Source organism: Bos javanicus, chromosome 24 (genome assembly GCF_032452875.1).
Source record: "Bos javanicus breed banteng chromosome 24, ARS-OSU_banteng_1.0, whole genome shotgun sequence".
Classification (NCBI taxonomy): Eukaryota; Metazoa; Chordata; class Mammalia; order Artiodactyla; family Bovidae; genus Bos; species Bos javanicus.
In genome coordinates, this window is record NC_083891.1 from 37363521 (window position 1) to 37381566 (window position 18046).

The 18046-nt window shown below is 42.0% G+C and overlaps 1 protein-coding gene across 2 annotated transcripts in view; it reads right to left on the reverse strand.

Annotated features, from left to right (window-relative positions):
- The window catches only part of MYOM1 (myomesin 1), a 122419-nt gene that overhangs the window by 68066 nt on the left and 36307 nt on the right, over positions 1–18046 (reverse strand). For both annotated transcript variants that reach the window (XM_061399832.1, XM_061399831.1), the window contains exons 7-13: positions 16916–17004; positions 16739–16801; positions 14867–15031; positions 12778–12939; positions 5526–5667; positions 2347–2546; positions 485–541 (exon numbers count right to left, since the gene is read on the reverse strand). In XM_061399832.1, coding sequence (XP_061255816.1) covers positions 485–541; positions 2347–2546; positions 5526–5667; positions 12778–12939; positions 14867–15031; positions 16739–16801; positions 16916–17004 — 878 coding nt within the window. The remainder of the gene's footprint in view (positions 1–484; positions 542–2346; positions 2547–5525; positions 5668–12777; positions 12940–14866; positions 15032–16738; positions 16802–16915; positions 17005–18046) is intronic.

The following is an 18046-nucleotide window of genomic DNA, read 5'->3' on the forward strand; positions in this document are numbered from 1 at the left end:
GTATAAATAAATTGGAATGAACTGATATATACGTCAACATGGATAAATATAATTAGGCTGAGTGAAGGCAATCAGGCAAAAATTAGTAGGATTCCATTTACGTAAAATTATGAACAACATAAACTACAATGACAGGATTAGTGACAGCCTGGAGACGAGGAAGGCGCATGAGGAAACTTAAGGGGTGGTGGATATGTTCATTATTTTGATCACATCGGTGATTTCACAGGTATTCACACATGTAAAATTTATCACATTGTACGTTTTACAGACATGCAGTTTGGTCCATGTCATTGTACCTTAATAAATCTTAAAAAAAAAAAAAAAAAAGTGATTCTCTAACAATATGTTACTTCATGATCTCCAAATACTTCAGTATGTTTTTTCCAAAACATCTTAAATAATATACACTATACCTTCCACAATAGCTAAACTGCATGGCAGAACATTGGCAATACTATCAAGGGGAAAACGTAGCTTTTACCTGTTGGTTCTTCCTCAGTGACAATGATCTGTCCAGTCCAGGGTGCTGAGGGCCGGCCTAACAGAGATAAGTGTGAAAAATCAGAAACATTCACAAACACAGTTCAACTGCACTGAGAAACTGATAAACGGTCCAGATTCATCACAAATGGGTTTGTTACTAGTTTACATATGTACCTTCCTAATGAGTTTTACCAAATGTGTGCATAGTATTTGGGGGCGAGGGGCACAGCCCTGGGCATCAAACAACTCACAATTTGCAAGAGCCCAGAACTTGCCGGGACAGAGTCCGTGTTTCTGGAATTGTACTCACACAAGCCAAGGGGAACAGCCTGTGTCCATATACTCTTCAATGTGTATCTCCTGAACCACGTAGGCTCTCTCACCCTACTTAAGAGATAGCATATACCTGGGAGAAACCTCTCGAGAACAATGCAAGCCTGGCTGTTTTGTATCTGTCATAATGAAGATCAAAGTGATGGCGGGCGTTGTTGATCATGCAGTGAAGCTCAACCAAAGGTATCTCTTTCCATTACTTTTAAAACTGTTACTTACAAAGGGAAGCATTTTTGATCCCAAGTAAAGGAAATGAGTGACGCAGGCAGTATAGAGTCACAGAGGAAATTCATTTCTGTGATTGCAGAAAGACATCAGAGAGAATAGTTCAACTCTTGCTTTAAATGAGGTATTTTCCACCAGAGTGTGTACAAAAACAGGAAGGTGAAATGCAAGATAACTTACTTTCAATTCCGGCAAATCTTATTTTCATTGAAATTTATAAAGGAGAAGTAAATGAAAATATGAGATGGAATTAAGAAAGATGAAGGGAAGCTGGATGAAAAGTGAAAAAGCAGGTGAAAAGTGACTGGAGAGCAGTTGAGGAGCCTGACCAGAGAGTCTCCAGAGAGAAGGTGGCATCATTTTATTAGATTTTTTATTGATGCCACTGCATGTACTTAAGGTCAAGAAAAGCTATAAATGTGGTAAATGGCACAGACCAGTAGTCCTCAACTAGGGTGATTTTGTGCCCCCAGGGACATTAGGTAACATCTGGAGATAATTTTGATTGACACGATGGGGGTGAGGTGGTGAGGGTGCAGATTCTACAGGCGTCTAGTGGGTAGAGGCCAACGATGCTGCTAAACATCTCACAATGCACAGAACAGCCCCCACAACAAAGAGATAACTGGCCTAAATGTCAGTAGAGCCAAGGTTGAGAAATCTGGCATAGACTGAAGTATGAAGGTCCAAAAATTCTTCACTGTCATTTTATGGTCCCTATTGTTAAGGATGCTATATTGGTTCCCATGAAACAAAAGCAGACCATAATTTACATACCACTATTTTGATGTCGAGACTTGGAGGCTAACTATATGAAGAGATTATTTTTGACTGCCTAATATGGCAACTCGAGTACAGATTAGATATAATGTTGTAAATGTGATTTTCCTTTGATAGCAGAAGCTCACAGTGTTGCGATATTAATGCTATAAGGGATAAATTCAGCGTTAAGAAAATTACCTTACAATTTTAAGAAACTAAACCAGAAAGAAAAGTATATTTGAAGTGTTCTAATAAAACGGATAAAAATGCTCTTCAAGCTCCAGGTTTTCATATTTTCATTTCAAACACAATGCCTGGAACTCAGCTAAATAAGGCAAAGACTCTAAATAAAATAAACCCTTAGTGAATAGATAAATTAAAAAACAAAAAGTTTTTGTTTTCTTCCCCCTAGCATTTTTCTGATCAGTAAAGGATTTCTTATTCTCTTCTCCCTCTGGTGGACGGGGGAAGAATAACCTTGCAATGGCATCTACTGCAATCATTTTTAAAAGGTCATTCTGAAAAATGAGAAACACTTACTCTTCAGTCTAGCTTTCTCAGCTGGATCCAGAGCCGCCACGGGTTCGGAGACTCGAGAGGGCAGGCCTATCCCAACTTTGTTCACAGCTCGAACTCGGAATATGTAAGAACGGCCTTCGATCAACCCAGTGACTGGGAAACGAGCAAATTTCACAGGAATGTCATTGCACTGAGACCAAGTGTCTGTGCCCACCTCACATCTAAGGGAGAGAGAGAGTGATAGACAGGAATATGAGAGGAAGGGTGGCTAAGTAGACGGCTTCAGGGCTGCAAACCACCCCCAGTGCTTCAGGGCTTCGCTCTGTAAAACATCCACCTGGAGCAGCCTGCAGCAGATACATAACTGCAGGCACTCAGCTCCACTCAATTGCAACAAATCTACTCTAACAGGAAAGAAACCTCAGAGCTTTCATTAAGACATGTACATCCTTCCATCTCACTAAAAGCAAGCAGCTGAGGGGTCTCCTGTGCTAAGCAGAGGAGCTTTGGGGAGGGAAAAAAAGAAGCAGGCGGGTATGCACAGTTTTTACATAGCAGAAGGGGGAGGACCCCTCAAACATCCCCCCAGATAAGGTCTTCAGTTCTACCACTAGTGACTTATTTCTTTATCGTTCTTAGGCATTGTCTTTTAAAAATGAAACTACGGTTGAGAAAGTTAACACCCAACAAGACACCTCTCTGTACTATAGTCTGGAAAGAGCTCACCGGTGGTCACTACACTCGGTGTGGGTGGAACAGCGAGATGGGCACTGTATTTTTTTTCTTATCAGATGAGACTGATGAGATGCAGGGAAATCCTTGGGCCTGGCAAGGGAAGGCTAAGTCCCTGGAACTTCTGATTTCTTACTGGGGGCCTTTACAGCAGCCAATGGCTGAGGAGAGAAGGGTTACATCCCAGGAGAAAAAGCTGACAGTCCATATCATGCTTTCAGCCTGATCAATAGTCTGAGGGGCCCAATGTATGACCTCAGAATGCAGCAGTAAGTAACTCACTATTTTTTATGAGCAGAGCACCGCACTTTGAATTTTTATCACTTCCCCAACTCGGCTCTCTGTCTAAAGGGTATAATTTCCCAAAGGATTCTCAAGGGGGAAGAGGGTGCCAATGGCAGTGCAAAGGCAGTTGGAGTGGGGGCGGGGGTACGTTATTTTCACTTCCTTACCATCACCCTTCCATTCTTTGAGATAAATGGACATTTTCTTCAACCTTATGTGAAATGATATCAAATAAGGCTTCAGTCTATGCCTTCCACTCCCTCCCCCTGAATTTTCCTTTGTAGGAATTCTGGAGCTGCTGTGAACTGGCCAAGGGGGAGAGCTAGAAGGCTTGGACAAGCAACAGACCTCCCCTGCCTCCAGGAATTCTGCCAGGAAGCTCCCTCTTCCCCTGAGCAGATACTGTCTGGGTGACCAGTGGTCCTGGAACTCACTTCCAAACTCTCATGTGGGCAGAAAGGAAGGTGGGGAGCAGCTGCTCTGGAGACTTCCACAGCAAGAACACAAACTTAGCATTTTGCCACTAGGACTCAGCGATGGTCAGCTACTTGCTTCCTGTCTGTAATAACGGCACCTACCTCTCCAAGAGTGGCCATGGGTTAATGGGGCATGCACGTGAAGTGTTCAGAACAGTGCCATGCACACAGCAAATGCTTAATAAATATTCACCACATTATGGTTATTTTCATTATGACTAAAGCAAGAGGAAAACAAGATGTACTGACTGTCCCTGGTCTTTCAATGATCAAAGTCTGAAAATTCTTTGTAAATCTACCAAAGACAATAATGCAAAAACTGTGAGGATGAAAAAGAACCTACCTAAAATTTCACAAGTCATCATTACTCAATGATGAAATAATGTGGAAGCATTTTAGTGTAGGTTAAATAGTGTATAACTTATTATAAACATTTCTCTGGTTGGTTCTGAGCCTGGTAGGCATATACTTACTTATTTCTAGAAATATCAAGTTTAATCCAGCTTGGTACAAACCTGTTATACTACAGTGGCACAGGTTATCTGTTCCTAGTGGTTTTTACAGTCAGATTTTATTACTCAAAAATGGAAGAGAACTGGAGCAACTATTTGAAAAGAAACTAAGTCAGACAATAATGGTTTTAGGTCAATAATCTAAATTTGTTGTCTACATTGGCCAAGTTCACTGTCTAATTCATATGTGGTGGTTTAGTCACTAAGTCGTGTCCGCCTCTTTGTGACCCCATGGACTGTAACCTGCCAAGCTCCTCTGTCTATGAGATTCTCCAGGCAAGAATACTGGAGTGGGTTGCCATTTCCTTCTCCAAATTCATGTGTAAGGCCCATTTACTATAAATATAAAGCCTCTAAATTTTGGAGAATGTAAACAGCAACAATTTGTAGATAAAACAGTTTAGTACTATAGATATTTATTTCTTTGTCCAGCTTGATTCTTCTGATGTAAATAAAATTTTGTTAGTGTCCCTAGAGTATTATTATTTAATATTCTTAAATTACTGACATACTAGGAACATGGACATTATATGTGTTAAACTCCAGCTATTTCATTTCTGAAGTAGCCTCTATCAGGTGTACAGATTCATAATATTCTTGTCAAATTGACGACTTGGGCTGGTAGCAGAATTGAAGAATTATCTTTGAAGTTGAGGTAAGCAGATAGTTAAGTATATATTCATACCAATCTGTTTGGAGACAGAGACAGAGAGAAAAAGAGGGAGACATGACTGGTAAAGAAAACACTTCACCAAGAAATGCTGGGAGAGGGATTTCCAGGTTGTGCAGTGGTAAAGAGTCTGCCTGCCATTGCAGGGGACGTGGATTCAATCCCTGATCTGGGAAGATTCCACATGCTATGGAGCAACTAAGCCCATGCGCCCCAACTATTAAGCCTGTGCTCTGGAGCCTGGGAACTGGAACCACTGAAGCCTGCATGCCCTAGAGCCTGTGCTCCACAAGAGAAGCCACAGCAATGAGAAGCCTACACACCTCAGCTAGAGAGTAGCCCCTGCTTGCCACAACTAGAGAAAAGCCCACGTGCAACGAAGACCTGGCGCGATCAAAAAATAAGTAAATAAAATAAAAATTAAAATCAGTATATTAAAAAAAGAGAGCGAAAGAAATGGTGGGAGAAACCAAGCAGGCATCTCTATAACCAATCACTCTAACTGAAGTCATACTAGGTACTAACTTATCAATAAAATATCCCAGAATTGGACTCCCTCCATCCACAGCCGGCTGCTTCCAGGTGATGATGATGTAATCCTTGTTGGCATCCAAGCACACCACGTCCAGGGGAGAGGCTGGGGCTCCTTCAATCTCTGCATCGGCATCTAGGGGAATACAGAAGGACCCCGTGAACCCTCTCAGATGCATTGTGTTAGCCCCAGAAACCAAGGTCAGGCCTTTCTTACCACATGGCTGCAGTGGCTACATCGCTGGCCAAGTAGTTGTTTATTATTGTTGTTGCTGTTCAGTTGCTAAGTTGTGTCCAAATCTTTTGCAACCCCACACCCCACAGACTATAGCCCACCAGGATTTTCTGTCCATGGGATTCCCCAGGCAAGAATACTGGAGTAGGTTGCCATTTCCTCCTTTCTGACCCAGGAATGGAACCCACGTCTCCTGCTTGGCAGGCAGATTTTCTACCACTGAGCCACCAGGGAACTCCATTTGGCCCCAGTAGAGCAATCATCAATTTTGTAATTTGCTTAACAAAATAACAATGTGTGTTTTTCACCCTCAGTACAAGGAACATTATGTCAGAAAGGGCTCTGAAAAGGACCCATGACCTTGGCCTCGTGGCCCTTGCCTGCCCAAAATATTCTAAAAGAAAATAACTATGGAGACGTCAGAGACTGCTCTCAGAAAAGTCTAATGTAAATTATGCCAGGATGTCTGTTCTTAATTATTGTGCAGCGTTACTCAGAAACTATAAATGGCTCCAAGGGGGAGCAAATAGCCCCTTCTGTCACCTTCTGGATCCACAAGAGAAGAAGAACCAAGAAGTTTTGCCCATCCCTATGCTGGGACTACCATTTTGGAAGAGAAACAAAAACATTCATTTAAATTAAATGTTTGTTCCCAAACTGAAGATACTTGCGAAAGGAACTCTGATGCAATACCCACATCTGAGCTTAGTTTATCTGAGTTTAGCAAAAGTCCAGGACTATACGAGAAACAAGAGTTCAGTGACTGCCCATGAAACAGGATCTGCTGACTGTGGGTCCCCTCAGCATTGTGTGCACAGATAAATTAGTGACTTGGGGGTGTTTTTAGGTGGAAAGGAAGGGGAATGAAAATAACCATTTAATAGTCTTTTAAGTGAGAACAATTAAGATAGGAGGCAGAATCCCCTGGGGGAGGAGATCCACAGTTGCCAATTCCTGCTGACATCCGGCCAGCACTTTAATAACTGGAATTAGTAGGGGAGGAGGCTGAGACTTGCAGGAGCCACTCACCCAGGGAAAGCACTCTTGTTTTTGGGGGGGTTTTTTTTAGCACTCTTGTTGACCAAAGAAGAAACACTTTCTTTTCCAATGAGCTACACTTATGTAACTCTTGTAAGTCACCAAAATATTTGCTAAGAGGGCTGAGATGTTTGTATGCTTCTGAATCGAATAGGTGTGTGTTATCTGTGAAGGGCTCAAATCATTTTGGTTTTGAACATTCTATTTCTTGCCCCATGAACTTGTGTGAACTCATGAACCTGCAGGGTAATATGTCCTGTGTAAGTGCTATAGGAGAATCTAACTAAATCATCATGCCTGAAACACAATGCAGAATCCCTGCATGCCACACGATGGCAAACGGGCATTTGGGGAGGGCAGGGGAGAAACGTCTTTCCTTCCAGGCTTTCAGAGTACTGGATGCTCCGGAGAAGGTCAGCTGATGGTGAAGGTAGAGCTGAGTTGTGTGCATGCTCAGTTGCTCAGTCATGTCTCTTTGCGGCCCCATGGACTGTATGGAGCCCTCCAGGCTCCTCTGTTCATGGCATTTTTCAGACAAGAATACTGGAGTGGGTTTTTATTTCCTTCTCCAAGGGATCTTCCCAGGGATCAAAACTGCATCTCTTGAGTCTTCTGCCTTGGCAGGTGGATTCTTTACAACTAAGCCACCTGGAAGTCCCGGAGTGGAGCTAGCAGGAGGTAGAAACTCTGACTTTAACAGGCCTAAGATTTGCTCAGCTGCAATGAAGGCAGCTGGCAACCTCTAGCCATGCCCTTTTTTTTTTTTTTTTTTTTTAAAGCAAAAGGCCCGTAGTGTAACAACTGGTAAACTTGGTGCTGATAGGTAAATTCATTGTGTGTAACAGAGCCTGGAAGACAGTAAGCATTTAGGGAGCCATTTCTCAGCATTTCTATAAAATTGCTTGGAATGTGCCATTTGTTGTGTGGACTTGAAAATCTTTCAAAACACATATTCTGTATAGCAGCTGCTGGAAGTCAAATCTGAAACTGTTACGTTGCTTCACACTTGTGCGCTCGCCTTCGTCAGCTGCTGCAGGGCGCCTGGCCCATGGCACCCGTCTGGTCAATGTCAATTCTCTTCTTAGCCTCTGCCCTTTCTTCTCCCAATGCTCCAAATAGTCAAACTTTTTGTAGCTTTGATTGATTAGGCCAAAGATTAGCCTGTTTCTCTTTTATATTTTGATCTCTGACACAGTCTATTTAATAACTTTTTTCAAAATGTAAGTAATTCTATTGTTTATCTTTATTATAAAAGTAGTGCATGCTTATAAAATATATGATAATAAAAATATATGTTAAAATCCCTCTTAATTCCATAACTCAGAGATTACTACTCTTAATACATTGGCCTAAACTTTTCGGGATTTTTTTTCTATATTTATAAACTCAAAAGTGCTTGTTTTTCATAATCTAAATCAACTACATTTCAATTTTTTAAGTGATTGTTTTTTAAATAAAAGTGGGATTGGACTATATAGTTTCATGTAAACTGTTTTTTAAAATATATTTTCATATTAATTAGTATAAGTATACACCATTAGGGGCTTCCCAGGTGGCACTAGTGGTAAAGAACTCATCTGCCAATGCAGGAGACGTAAGAGCCACGGGTTCCATCCCTGAGTTGGAAAGATCCCCTGGAGAAGGGTACGGCAACCCACTCCAGTCTTCTCTCCTGGAGAATCCCATGAATAGAAGAGCCTGGAGGGCTCCAGTCCGTAGGGTTGCAAAGAGTGGGACATGACTGAATGACTTAGCACGAACATATACACCATTAGCTTTCATTGTTGTGCAGTACTTCCCTTGTTTTTATGGACTATTTATTACACATTATTTTCAACTCTGATTGGCGGATACCTAGATTCCTTCCAGACTTTCCCTTAAACAAACATTCCTTTCTCAATTTTGTCCACTAAAATTCTTAGAACTAGAATTGTTGTCAGAGAAGGCAGTGGCACCCCACTCCAGTACTCTTGCCTGGAAAAATCCCATGGATGGAGGAGCCTGGTGGGCTACAGTCCATGGGGTCGCTAAGAGTCGGACATGACCGAACGATTTCACTTTCATTTTTCACTGTCATGCACTGGAGAAGGAAATGGCAACCCACTCCAGTGTTCTTGCCTTGAGAATCCCAGGGACAGGGGAGCCTGGTGGGCTGCCGTCTATGGGGTCGCAGAGAGTCGGACACGACTGAAGCGACTTAGCAGCAGCAGCAGAATTGTTGAAAGTGTACACTATTGATATATAGTGACAAAACACCCTGAGAAAAGCTGAACCAATTTACACTCACCAACAACATGTTTATCCATCCATTCCTTCATTCTAATGGATTCTAAAAACCTTGTAAATCTTTTGAATGTGATAGATCAATTTTATTGCTTTATTAGCAAAAACTTTTTCATCCATTTATCTGTCAATTGTAATTCTTTTTTCATTACATTTATATCCCATCCTTCATCACTTTATCATCTTTCTCTGCTCCCCCCACCATGTATGTGTGGAGGGGTGGGGAGAATATATAGAAGTCTCAAAGAATATGTATTAAAATGATAATTTTGGATATCTCTGGGTGGTAGACTTATGATGGCTTTTCTTTTGTCCTTTTTTGCTTATTTACATTATCTATTTTTTCAAAAAGAACATATAGCATCTATGTAATAAAACCCTGGCCCAAAGTGTACATCTCTGAAATGTGTTTCTGCTGACATATGGTGCTTTCTGCACTGATCATTCTGGTTCAGAAGCTATTTCCTAAGCAACAAAATACCAGAGTCTAAAAAAAAATGCATGGAAATGGCTTCATGTAGCTCAAAGTTTAAAAAAAAAAAACCAAAACATAAAATGTCACTTAAAACACTCTGGCAGTTTCTCAAAAATTAAACACAAATTTAACATATGACCCAGCAATTCCAGTGGTAGCTATCTAACCAAGAGAAATGAAAGCCCAGGTCAATGCATACAAATAGAAATCTTCATAGCAGCGTTATTCAGAGTAGTCAGAGAGCAGAAACAATCCAATTGTCTATCAACTGGTGAATAGACACACAAAATGAAGCATATCTAGTCAGCAATAAAAAGAAGTAAACTACCATCATAAAGAACCTCAAAACATATGCTCAATGAAAAAAAAGACAAAAGTGAAAGATCACATATTCAGAAATGTTTAGAAAAGAAAGTCTATAGTGACAGGGAGTAGATTAGTGGCTGCTTGGAGGCTAGTCTGGGAATGAGAGTGGGGAAGGGACACAAGAAATATCTCGGGTGGGGCAGGGTGTGATGGGAATGTTCTAAAGCTGGATTGTAGATGGAGGGCTGGTGGTGCACAGCTCTATAAATATTCCAAAAAGCACTGTCCACTTAGCATGGTTGACTCTTATGGTATGTAATTACATCTCAACAAAGATTTTTTAAAAGAATCCAAACCATAGCATTTAAAATAAACTTACGAGGGAAATCGTCTTCTAAAAGTTGAATTCACAACTCGATTTCTGAGGCTCGTCTTTGCAATTTCATCTTTCCATGAATCTTCTCAATTCTCTCAACATCTGATACATTTTAGAATCTTCCCTTATTTTGTGGAATGAAGACCAGCTTAATGATAAACTTCAATCCTTCCACTTGTCTGCATTTAGTAATGTGAAATTTGGCCTCAACCTGCAAAGGACCATGACCCTGGCATGGCCACTGAGAAATGTTATTGAGAAGACCCTGGACTGTGTCTGAGCTCCCAGGAAAAGAGCACAAAGGGACTCCTCAAGGCATAACTCAGTGCTTTCTGAGTCACCAGAGAGACTCTAGTTCCGGTAAGACAGTTTAGAGCAGAGGCAAAGACCCTGTTTGCTTATTCAGTTCTCATCTGGCCAGGACTATCAAGGTGGTTAAATAAATATACTTGCTGATAACTTCCAATGTGTCCATTTTCACTGCAAATGACCCAGAAGGCTACCCTCTTTTCCCCCTCGCAAGATCTGACTTTTTCCAAAATACCCAGTTTTCAGTTGGTAGAGATATCCATGTATCTTTATCAGTAGCTGATCTGAGGCAGAATCCGATGATCATTTATTATTGCTCAGTACCGCTGTGGTGTAGACTGCTGACCGTCCCTAGTGTCCACTCCTCCTGTTGCCTTTTGGTACTGGAACCCTTGATCTTCCACGGGTAACACGCTGTCCAGCTAAAACTTCATCACCCCAGCTCCCCAACACACATGGAGGTGTATTCACCAGGAAGAAGTGCTGTGTGCATCTCTGCATTTCCCCTCCCACAGGCTGGCCTGGGAGCACAGCACGGGGCAGCACACAGGGCCAGCCGAGCAGCAACACGGATGGGACCAGAGGCTCTGAACGAGTGCTTTGAGCAGGACCATCTGGACCACCCTTCTACATTGATGGACACAGGACAGAAATAAACCTCTTGTTTTCAAGTTCCATTTCAGCAGCTTAGCCTATTCCCTGACTAAAATCCTGGGTTAGCCACTAGAAGACCTGCATCTTAGTACCACTTCTGTTTCTAAATAACTGTGAAGTTTCTGCATGCATGCTAAATCACTTCAGTCGTGTCTGACTCTTTGCAACCCCATGGACTGTAACCCACCAGGCTCCTCTGTCCATGGGATTCTCCAAACAAGAGTACTGGAGTGGGTTGCCATTCCCTTCTCGACCTGCGATAGAACCTGTGACTGAACCCAGGGATCGAACCTGCATCACTTACTTCTCCTGCATTGGCAGGCAGGTTCTTTACCACTAGTGCCACCCACGAAGCCCGTGAGGCTTTTGGGAAATCAATTTACTTTGCTGAGCTTTAGTTTCTGCATCTTAAAATGAAGGGGAATCCTAACATTTTGTGAGCCTTAGACTTCTTTGGAAAATTGGTAAAGCGGAAAGAATAAATGTCCAGGGCTGACCTCCTTCATCCAGCCATGTACCCCAGGAGGAAATATTCCTCTGACTTAACCATCTCAGCACCAGGCACCAGACAACTAGGCACGACCCCTATGGCTTAGGGTCCACTGAAACTGTTCACACTAGCCGATCCTGAATTGTTTATCCCACCCCGCCTTGCCTTTTCCACAGGAAATCCAGTAAAGACTGTGGTCCGAGCTCTCAGAAGGGTCTGACCCTTCTTCCTCCTGAGCGAGCAATGCCGCTGCCTCCCCCTGTGGCCCGGTGTGGGTCTCCAGGACCTGTGAGTGTAATACACTCTATTTTCCTGAGCCCCTCCTCTGTCTGCTCGTGTGGCCACACCTGACTGACAGTCACATAAAAGAACACAGAGCACTACCCTTGTGCCCAGGACATGTTCATGATCTTCCAAGTGTGCTCAGATCTCATGTAGCAAGAACATTTCCGTTCAAGACACTGCTGAGAAAAGAAAGACTCTTAAAATCAACAATCATAACTTGTCTAAAGATTCGGTTGTAGCATCTTGCTTCCTAGTTCGTTAAAGCTGTAAGAGAAGGCCTGGGATGAAATAATAAATTAGCTCTCCAAAACAGATGAAGAGTGAATCCCCATTGTTATTTTATTGTTCCTTCTTTAAACCAAGATGACTTCATTCACATCACTAGGATGTAGCCCCTCAAACACCTGCAGAGGACTGCGCTGGTGGCTCACTGAAGAAGAGGCAGCACAGTCTAGAAACTGGTCATCTTCAGGTTGGTGCTTTTAGGGTTGACCTTTTCACATCCATTCTAATTTTACCGGATGCTAATATCCTTGTGCTACATCATCTGGGAGAATTTTTTAATTTTTTTTGGCTGCATCATGTAGCTTTCGGGATCATAGCTCTCAGACCAAGGATTGAACCCTGGCACCCCAGCAGTGGAAGCACTGAGTCCTGAACTCTGGACCACCAGGGAGGTCCCGGGAGGAATTTTCAAACAGCTCTTTCATCATTACCCAAAATACGTTTGGATAGATTGATACGGACTCAGTGTTTTAAATATTCTCAGATGTTCTGCTTTTTGCCAGGCCTTACCTCGAACAAAGACGTAAGCACTGTACTGTTCATAATATTCTCCCATTCGCGCACGAACTGTGTAGAGACCTTCGTCTTCCTTGTTGAGATGAGAAAATGTTAGTGTTGCCCGATCTCCACTCCAATGTGTTTGCACCCATTTTGATGGAGAAACAGGTACCCCTGGGGGGAAAAATGTAAACAAATTTACTGACTTCTTTCTCCATTACTATCTTCTTCCTCCCTCCCCGCAACTCCCTCCTCTCCCCATCTCTCTCTCTCTTTATTCCTCTTCTTCTATATTGAAAGCTGTCTATTAGAGGAAGTCTGTAGGGCTTTGAGTCATTGTGTCATATTTATATTGGTTAAAATGCTAGACCAGAAGTGAGGGAACCACAGCCAGATATACCATCTGGAAGACTCAGTGCAAAATGAAACTGCACGGCTCTTGGCTCAAAAAGCAGAAGAAAAAAATACAGTTAAGAAATAAGATATAAAACTTTTTCCTCTAAAAATAGTTTATTATTTATAAAACATAATAGGGTAATACAAATTGCAAGAAAATAATTATTTTCATGCCATAATTCTTACATACAAAACAATACTTTATTTTGTGATATGTTAATTGATAAAGTATTTTTGACTTATTTTTTTGCAACCTCAGTTCTTAGGCCATCAGATTTATACTTTAGCAACTTTATTTTAAATTAATAAAATTGAAAGTAACATCATTCAGTCTTTGCAAATGAAAAGTCACAAATAATTTTGATTTATTTTGAGAAAGATCTTTCTGCTGGTGCAACTATTAATGCTGCTGTTAAGAGTGCTATATAGTTACAGTATTATACACTTTTATACTATATACAATTATATAGTTATGGTTATAAAATTAACATTAGGTTAATCCTCTGATAAACTATTTTAAAATATAAATTTTTGTACTCTAGAGCTGACAATTCTTGAGGAACAATTTTTTCTAAAAAGATCTATCTCCTTATACAAATAGTTTCATGTAAGTCTGAATTTAATTTTAAATGTATATTTACATAATGGCATCTTAAATGTTTCCTCTTACATGTCCTGTAACTTGTGATGACCTCATGATTTGTATATAATTTAAATGCCTATTTATACATTTTCTTACTGTACCTTCAATTATGAGAAAAATTACTTAGAAAAATCTTTCTTGTTAATAAACTGCTTCATCCAAAGTTTTGTATGGAAATAGTGTTCATTTTCACTGAATGTGGCAATCTTTAAATTTTTATTTCCAAGCCTGTGAATATTTGCTTTGCAATGTTGTAGCAGTTTTCATAAACAGAGAGTCCAAACTCAGAAGAACTCTAACAACTGCCTTATGTGCCTTACTGCAATACCTGTATACATGCTTCTATTTTGTAATTTTTTATAGACAAAGTTTACTGTGTGATTGTTCCTGTCACGGTGCTTAGGCCAGGAAGTCATGTTTGAGCAGATCCCACCAAGACGGGCCCTGGAGATGGACAGGGGATCTGGACTCCCACGGGGCTCCCGGCTGCATCTGGCGGGTCTCTCCTCTCCTCCAGGGCCACGTCCGGCAGCACCGCTGCCGCTACCACTGCAGCTACCGCTGGCTTCACTCCGGGCTCAGGTCCTGGTCCTAGCCTTCGCTTCACGATGGCCCAGCCTGCCCAGTGCCCACACGGACACTGAAGTTTAGGCCAACTGCATGGTGAGCACGCTGACTACCACCCACAGTGGTACCACTGGTACCGCCTGGGAACCAACAGGACTTCCCTGGATTTCACTTTATCTTACCAAATAAAATTAACTTACAAAATGAATATATATCCAACCTGTAAAATGAAAATACATGTTTTGTAATCCTTTCCCTGTATTACACTGTGATAAGAAATTATGATCTCCACAAACATGTTATAAAAGTTCTGCTACTCTAAAATATGTGTAAAAACTTTTGTAACACCCAGTATGTTATGTCCTCCACTATCTAGTTTCTGCCAGGTCTGGTAAACAGAACTGCAATCTACAGACATTCACGCTTTAGGACCAAGTCTGGTCTGTGACCTTCTGCAAATATGAGCCTCAGTGAGAATTCATCATTAAGGCTCACCATTTCGGTACCACTGGATCTCCGGCTGGAAATGTTTAATTTCAGGGGTGATAACTACACGGCAGCCCAGACTCATCGTCTCGCCTTCTCTCCCGAAAGACACTTCAAACTTGTCATCAAAGTGGATCTCAAACCTGGACGCATAACCGTAAGGGGTCACGGCAACTGGGCACAACAGAAACAAACATCAGTAATTCATTTTTTCTCATCAACGAGACATAAGCGTTTTAATGAGCACAGGCCGAAAGCAATCACAACAAACCTATCAAATGATTTATAAATCATAGTTTCAAATTTTCCAGCCATTGTATCTCAGTATAAATCAAATGACAAGAGAAGGATCGGATTTGGGATGTGTTCTTCCTTACTCCCACCCAGCACGCCTTCTTGTGCATGGGATTGATACCCATGATTACAACTAGGCATATTAAAATTAGGAGCCATTCCATGAAGTATGGAGAGACATCAAGCCAATCAGTTAGGTGAAAAACTGACCCAAGAGTCAATATTTCCATAACCATTTTCAAAACGACCACTTTTTTTTTTTCCAACCACTTATTTTTTAATGTTTGGAAAATAAGAATTTGGGGCTTGACTACCATTTCCAGTCTGAACAGTGTCAGCATCTAGTTACTGAAGAACCATAAGGGTTTTACTTTTATTGCTTCCCATGAAAAGAAGTTCTGATGCAGATGACATGATCGAAATTCACAAATTTATAAATTACTATGGATCAGAATACTAATAATTTGTTATTAAACCACACTTAGAGCTCATTTTACATTGCATTTTATAAATTAGTGTATGCATTTATTCATTCATCATCAAATACTACTCTGCATCAGGTTCTCGTGTCCAAAGATAAAAGGTCCAGCCTAGCCTCAAGTGGCTCATGGGTCAGTGGGAGCAAACAGTTAACAATTAGTATCCAGTGAGTAGATGCCCTTACAGAGGTGTCACAGCCTCCACCCGGACACATAGCCTAAGTAGGTGGGGGCTGGGGTACGGTGGGGGGCCGACAGAGACTTCTTAAGGAGATGATGCTACACTGGATATATAAGGATGAATAAGACTGCCCTGATACAGTCCAGACTCTATATATGTGTGTGTGTGGTTAAGCCACACTGCAGGTTTGTATAATGATTTTTCTCAGCTTAAGGAAAGAAAGACTTAAAAGCATTTGTCATTTTTAGCCCATTACATCCAGGCTTTTATAAAACCAGAATAAAGCAATTATAAGCAGAAGGAGAATACAGTAGCCAAAGAATCTAAAAAAATAAAACTAACTACAGGTAGTATTACGTAAATGTGCTAAATCGCTTCAGTCATGTCCGACTCTTTGCAACCCTATGGACTATAGCCTGCCAAGCTCCTCTGTCCATGGGATTCTCTGGACACAAATACTGGAGGGGGTTGCCATGCCCTCCTCTAGGGGATCTTCCCCACCCAGGGACTGAACCCACGTCTCTTATGTCTCCTGCACTGTCAGGCAGGTTCTTTACCACTGGTGCCACTTGGGAAGCCCATTACATACATACTAGCACATATTATAGACTATGCATTTATTCTGGGCTTCCCAGGTGGTGCTAGTGATAAAAAATCCATCTGCCAGTGCAGGAGATGGAAGAGACATGAGTTCCATCCCTGGGTCGGGAAGATCCCTTGAAGGAAGGCATGGCAACCCACTCCGGTATTCTTGCCCAGAGAAGACTGGGCAGGACAGAGGAGCCTGGCAGGCTACAGTCCATGGGTCACAAAGAGTCGGACAGAACTGAAATGACTTAGTATACCTGCATTTTTTTCAGTGTTATGGAATAGCTTATTATACAGTATTGTATAGAGATGACACAGCAAAAATATTTTCAGACTTACAGCTGGGGGGCAAGGTGAATGCCCCCGAATGGAAGCGAGTATCATCAAGCTCTCCCTTGTATCCTAGAAAAGAAAGCAGCAATTTTTGACAACTGCTTCTTGACCTGTTTATATGTTAGCAGTGAGAATAAATTTTTTAAAAATACACTGTGATTGAAACAAGTCCAGCAAACCTACTCTTTACCACAACCGAAGCATACGCTGAAAGTTCTCCTTTGGCATTCATCGCCGAGGCCCGGTACTGAGCCGTGTCTTCAAAATCACACCTGAAAGAACAGATGGGATGAGTGCCCGGTGCAGTGACACTCCTGGTACAGTTGTCCCTCAGTGTCTGCAGGGGACTGGTTCCAGGACCCCCATGGATAACACAATCCAAGGAGGCTCAAGTCCCTTAAGTCAGTGGTCCCCAACCTTTTTGGCAGCAGGGACCAGTTTCATGGAAGACAATTTTTCCAGGGAGGGGGCACAGGCAAAGGCAGGGGGCTATTGGTTCAGGCAGCAATGGAAGCGATGGGGAGCGGCAGATGAAGCTTAGCTCACTAGCCCACCGCTCACCTCCTGCTGTGCCGCCCGGATCCTAACAACCATGGAACGGCACAGGTACCGGTCCTCAGCTGGGGGATTGGGGACCCCTGTTTTAAGTAAAATGGAGTAGTACACTGAGGCCTCAGTACCCATGGGTTCTGTATCCACAGATAAGGCGGGCTGATGTAACCCTGACTGTTTTGTCAAGGATCTCTTTGCTAACATGACACACAGCACGTCATCAGTTAACACACCGCTCTTTGGGACTCTTGATAAAGCTACACTTCCTAATCAAGTTCCCTGTGGGATTTTACATAGGCCAATAGATCTACCTGCCAACAGCTATAGTCCACTATGACCCTAGCTTGAGTTAATTTAAAATGTCCAAAAATAAAAGCCAACAAAGTGTTGAGTATATAGAGCATGAACAGTGTGATGAAAAATTGGTTTACAGTTGTATCTGGAGCAGAAAATGTCTGGTCATGTACCTTTGTAGCAGGTAGGACCCTGAGGGGCCTCCCTCAGGATGGGTTTCAGTCTGGCTGTTATAGTGTGATGGAGAGACAAAGAAACAACCTCTCCTTATAGACGCCCAAATGGATTCAGGTTTGTCTAGTGTGGTTCTGTGTTTTAGCCTCAGAGTACAAACAAGTTATCTGTCCCTCAATTCTACTAATGTTCAGGCCCACAACACAATACAAGAAGTGCCATTTGGAAGTTCCTCTAAGTTATGATAGATGCAGACATAGGGATGTCTTGGGAGACCTGGGTTCGATCCCTGGG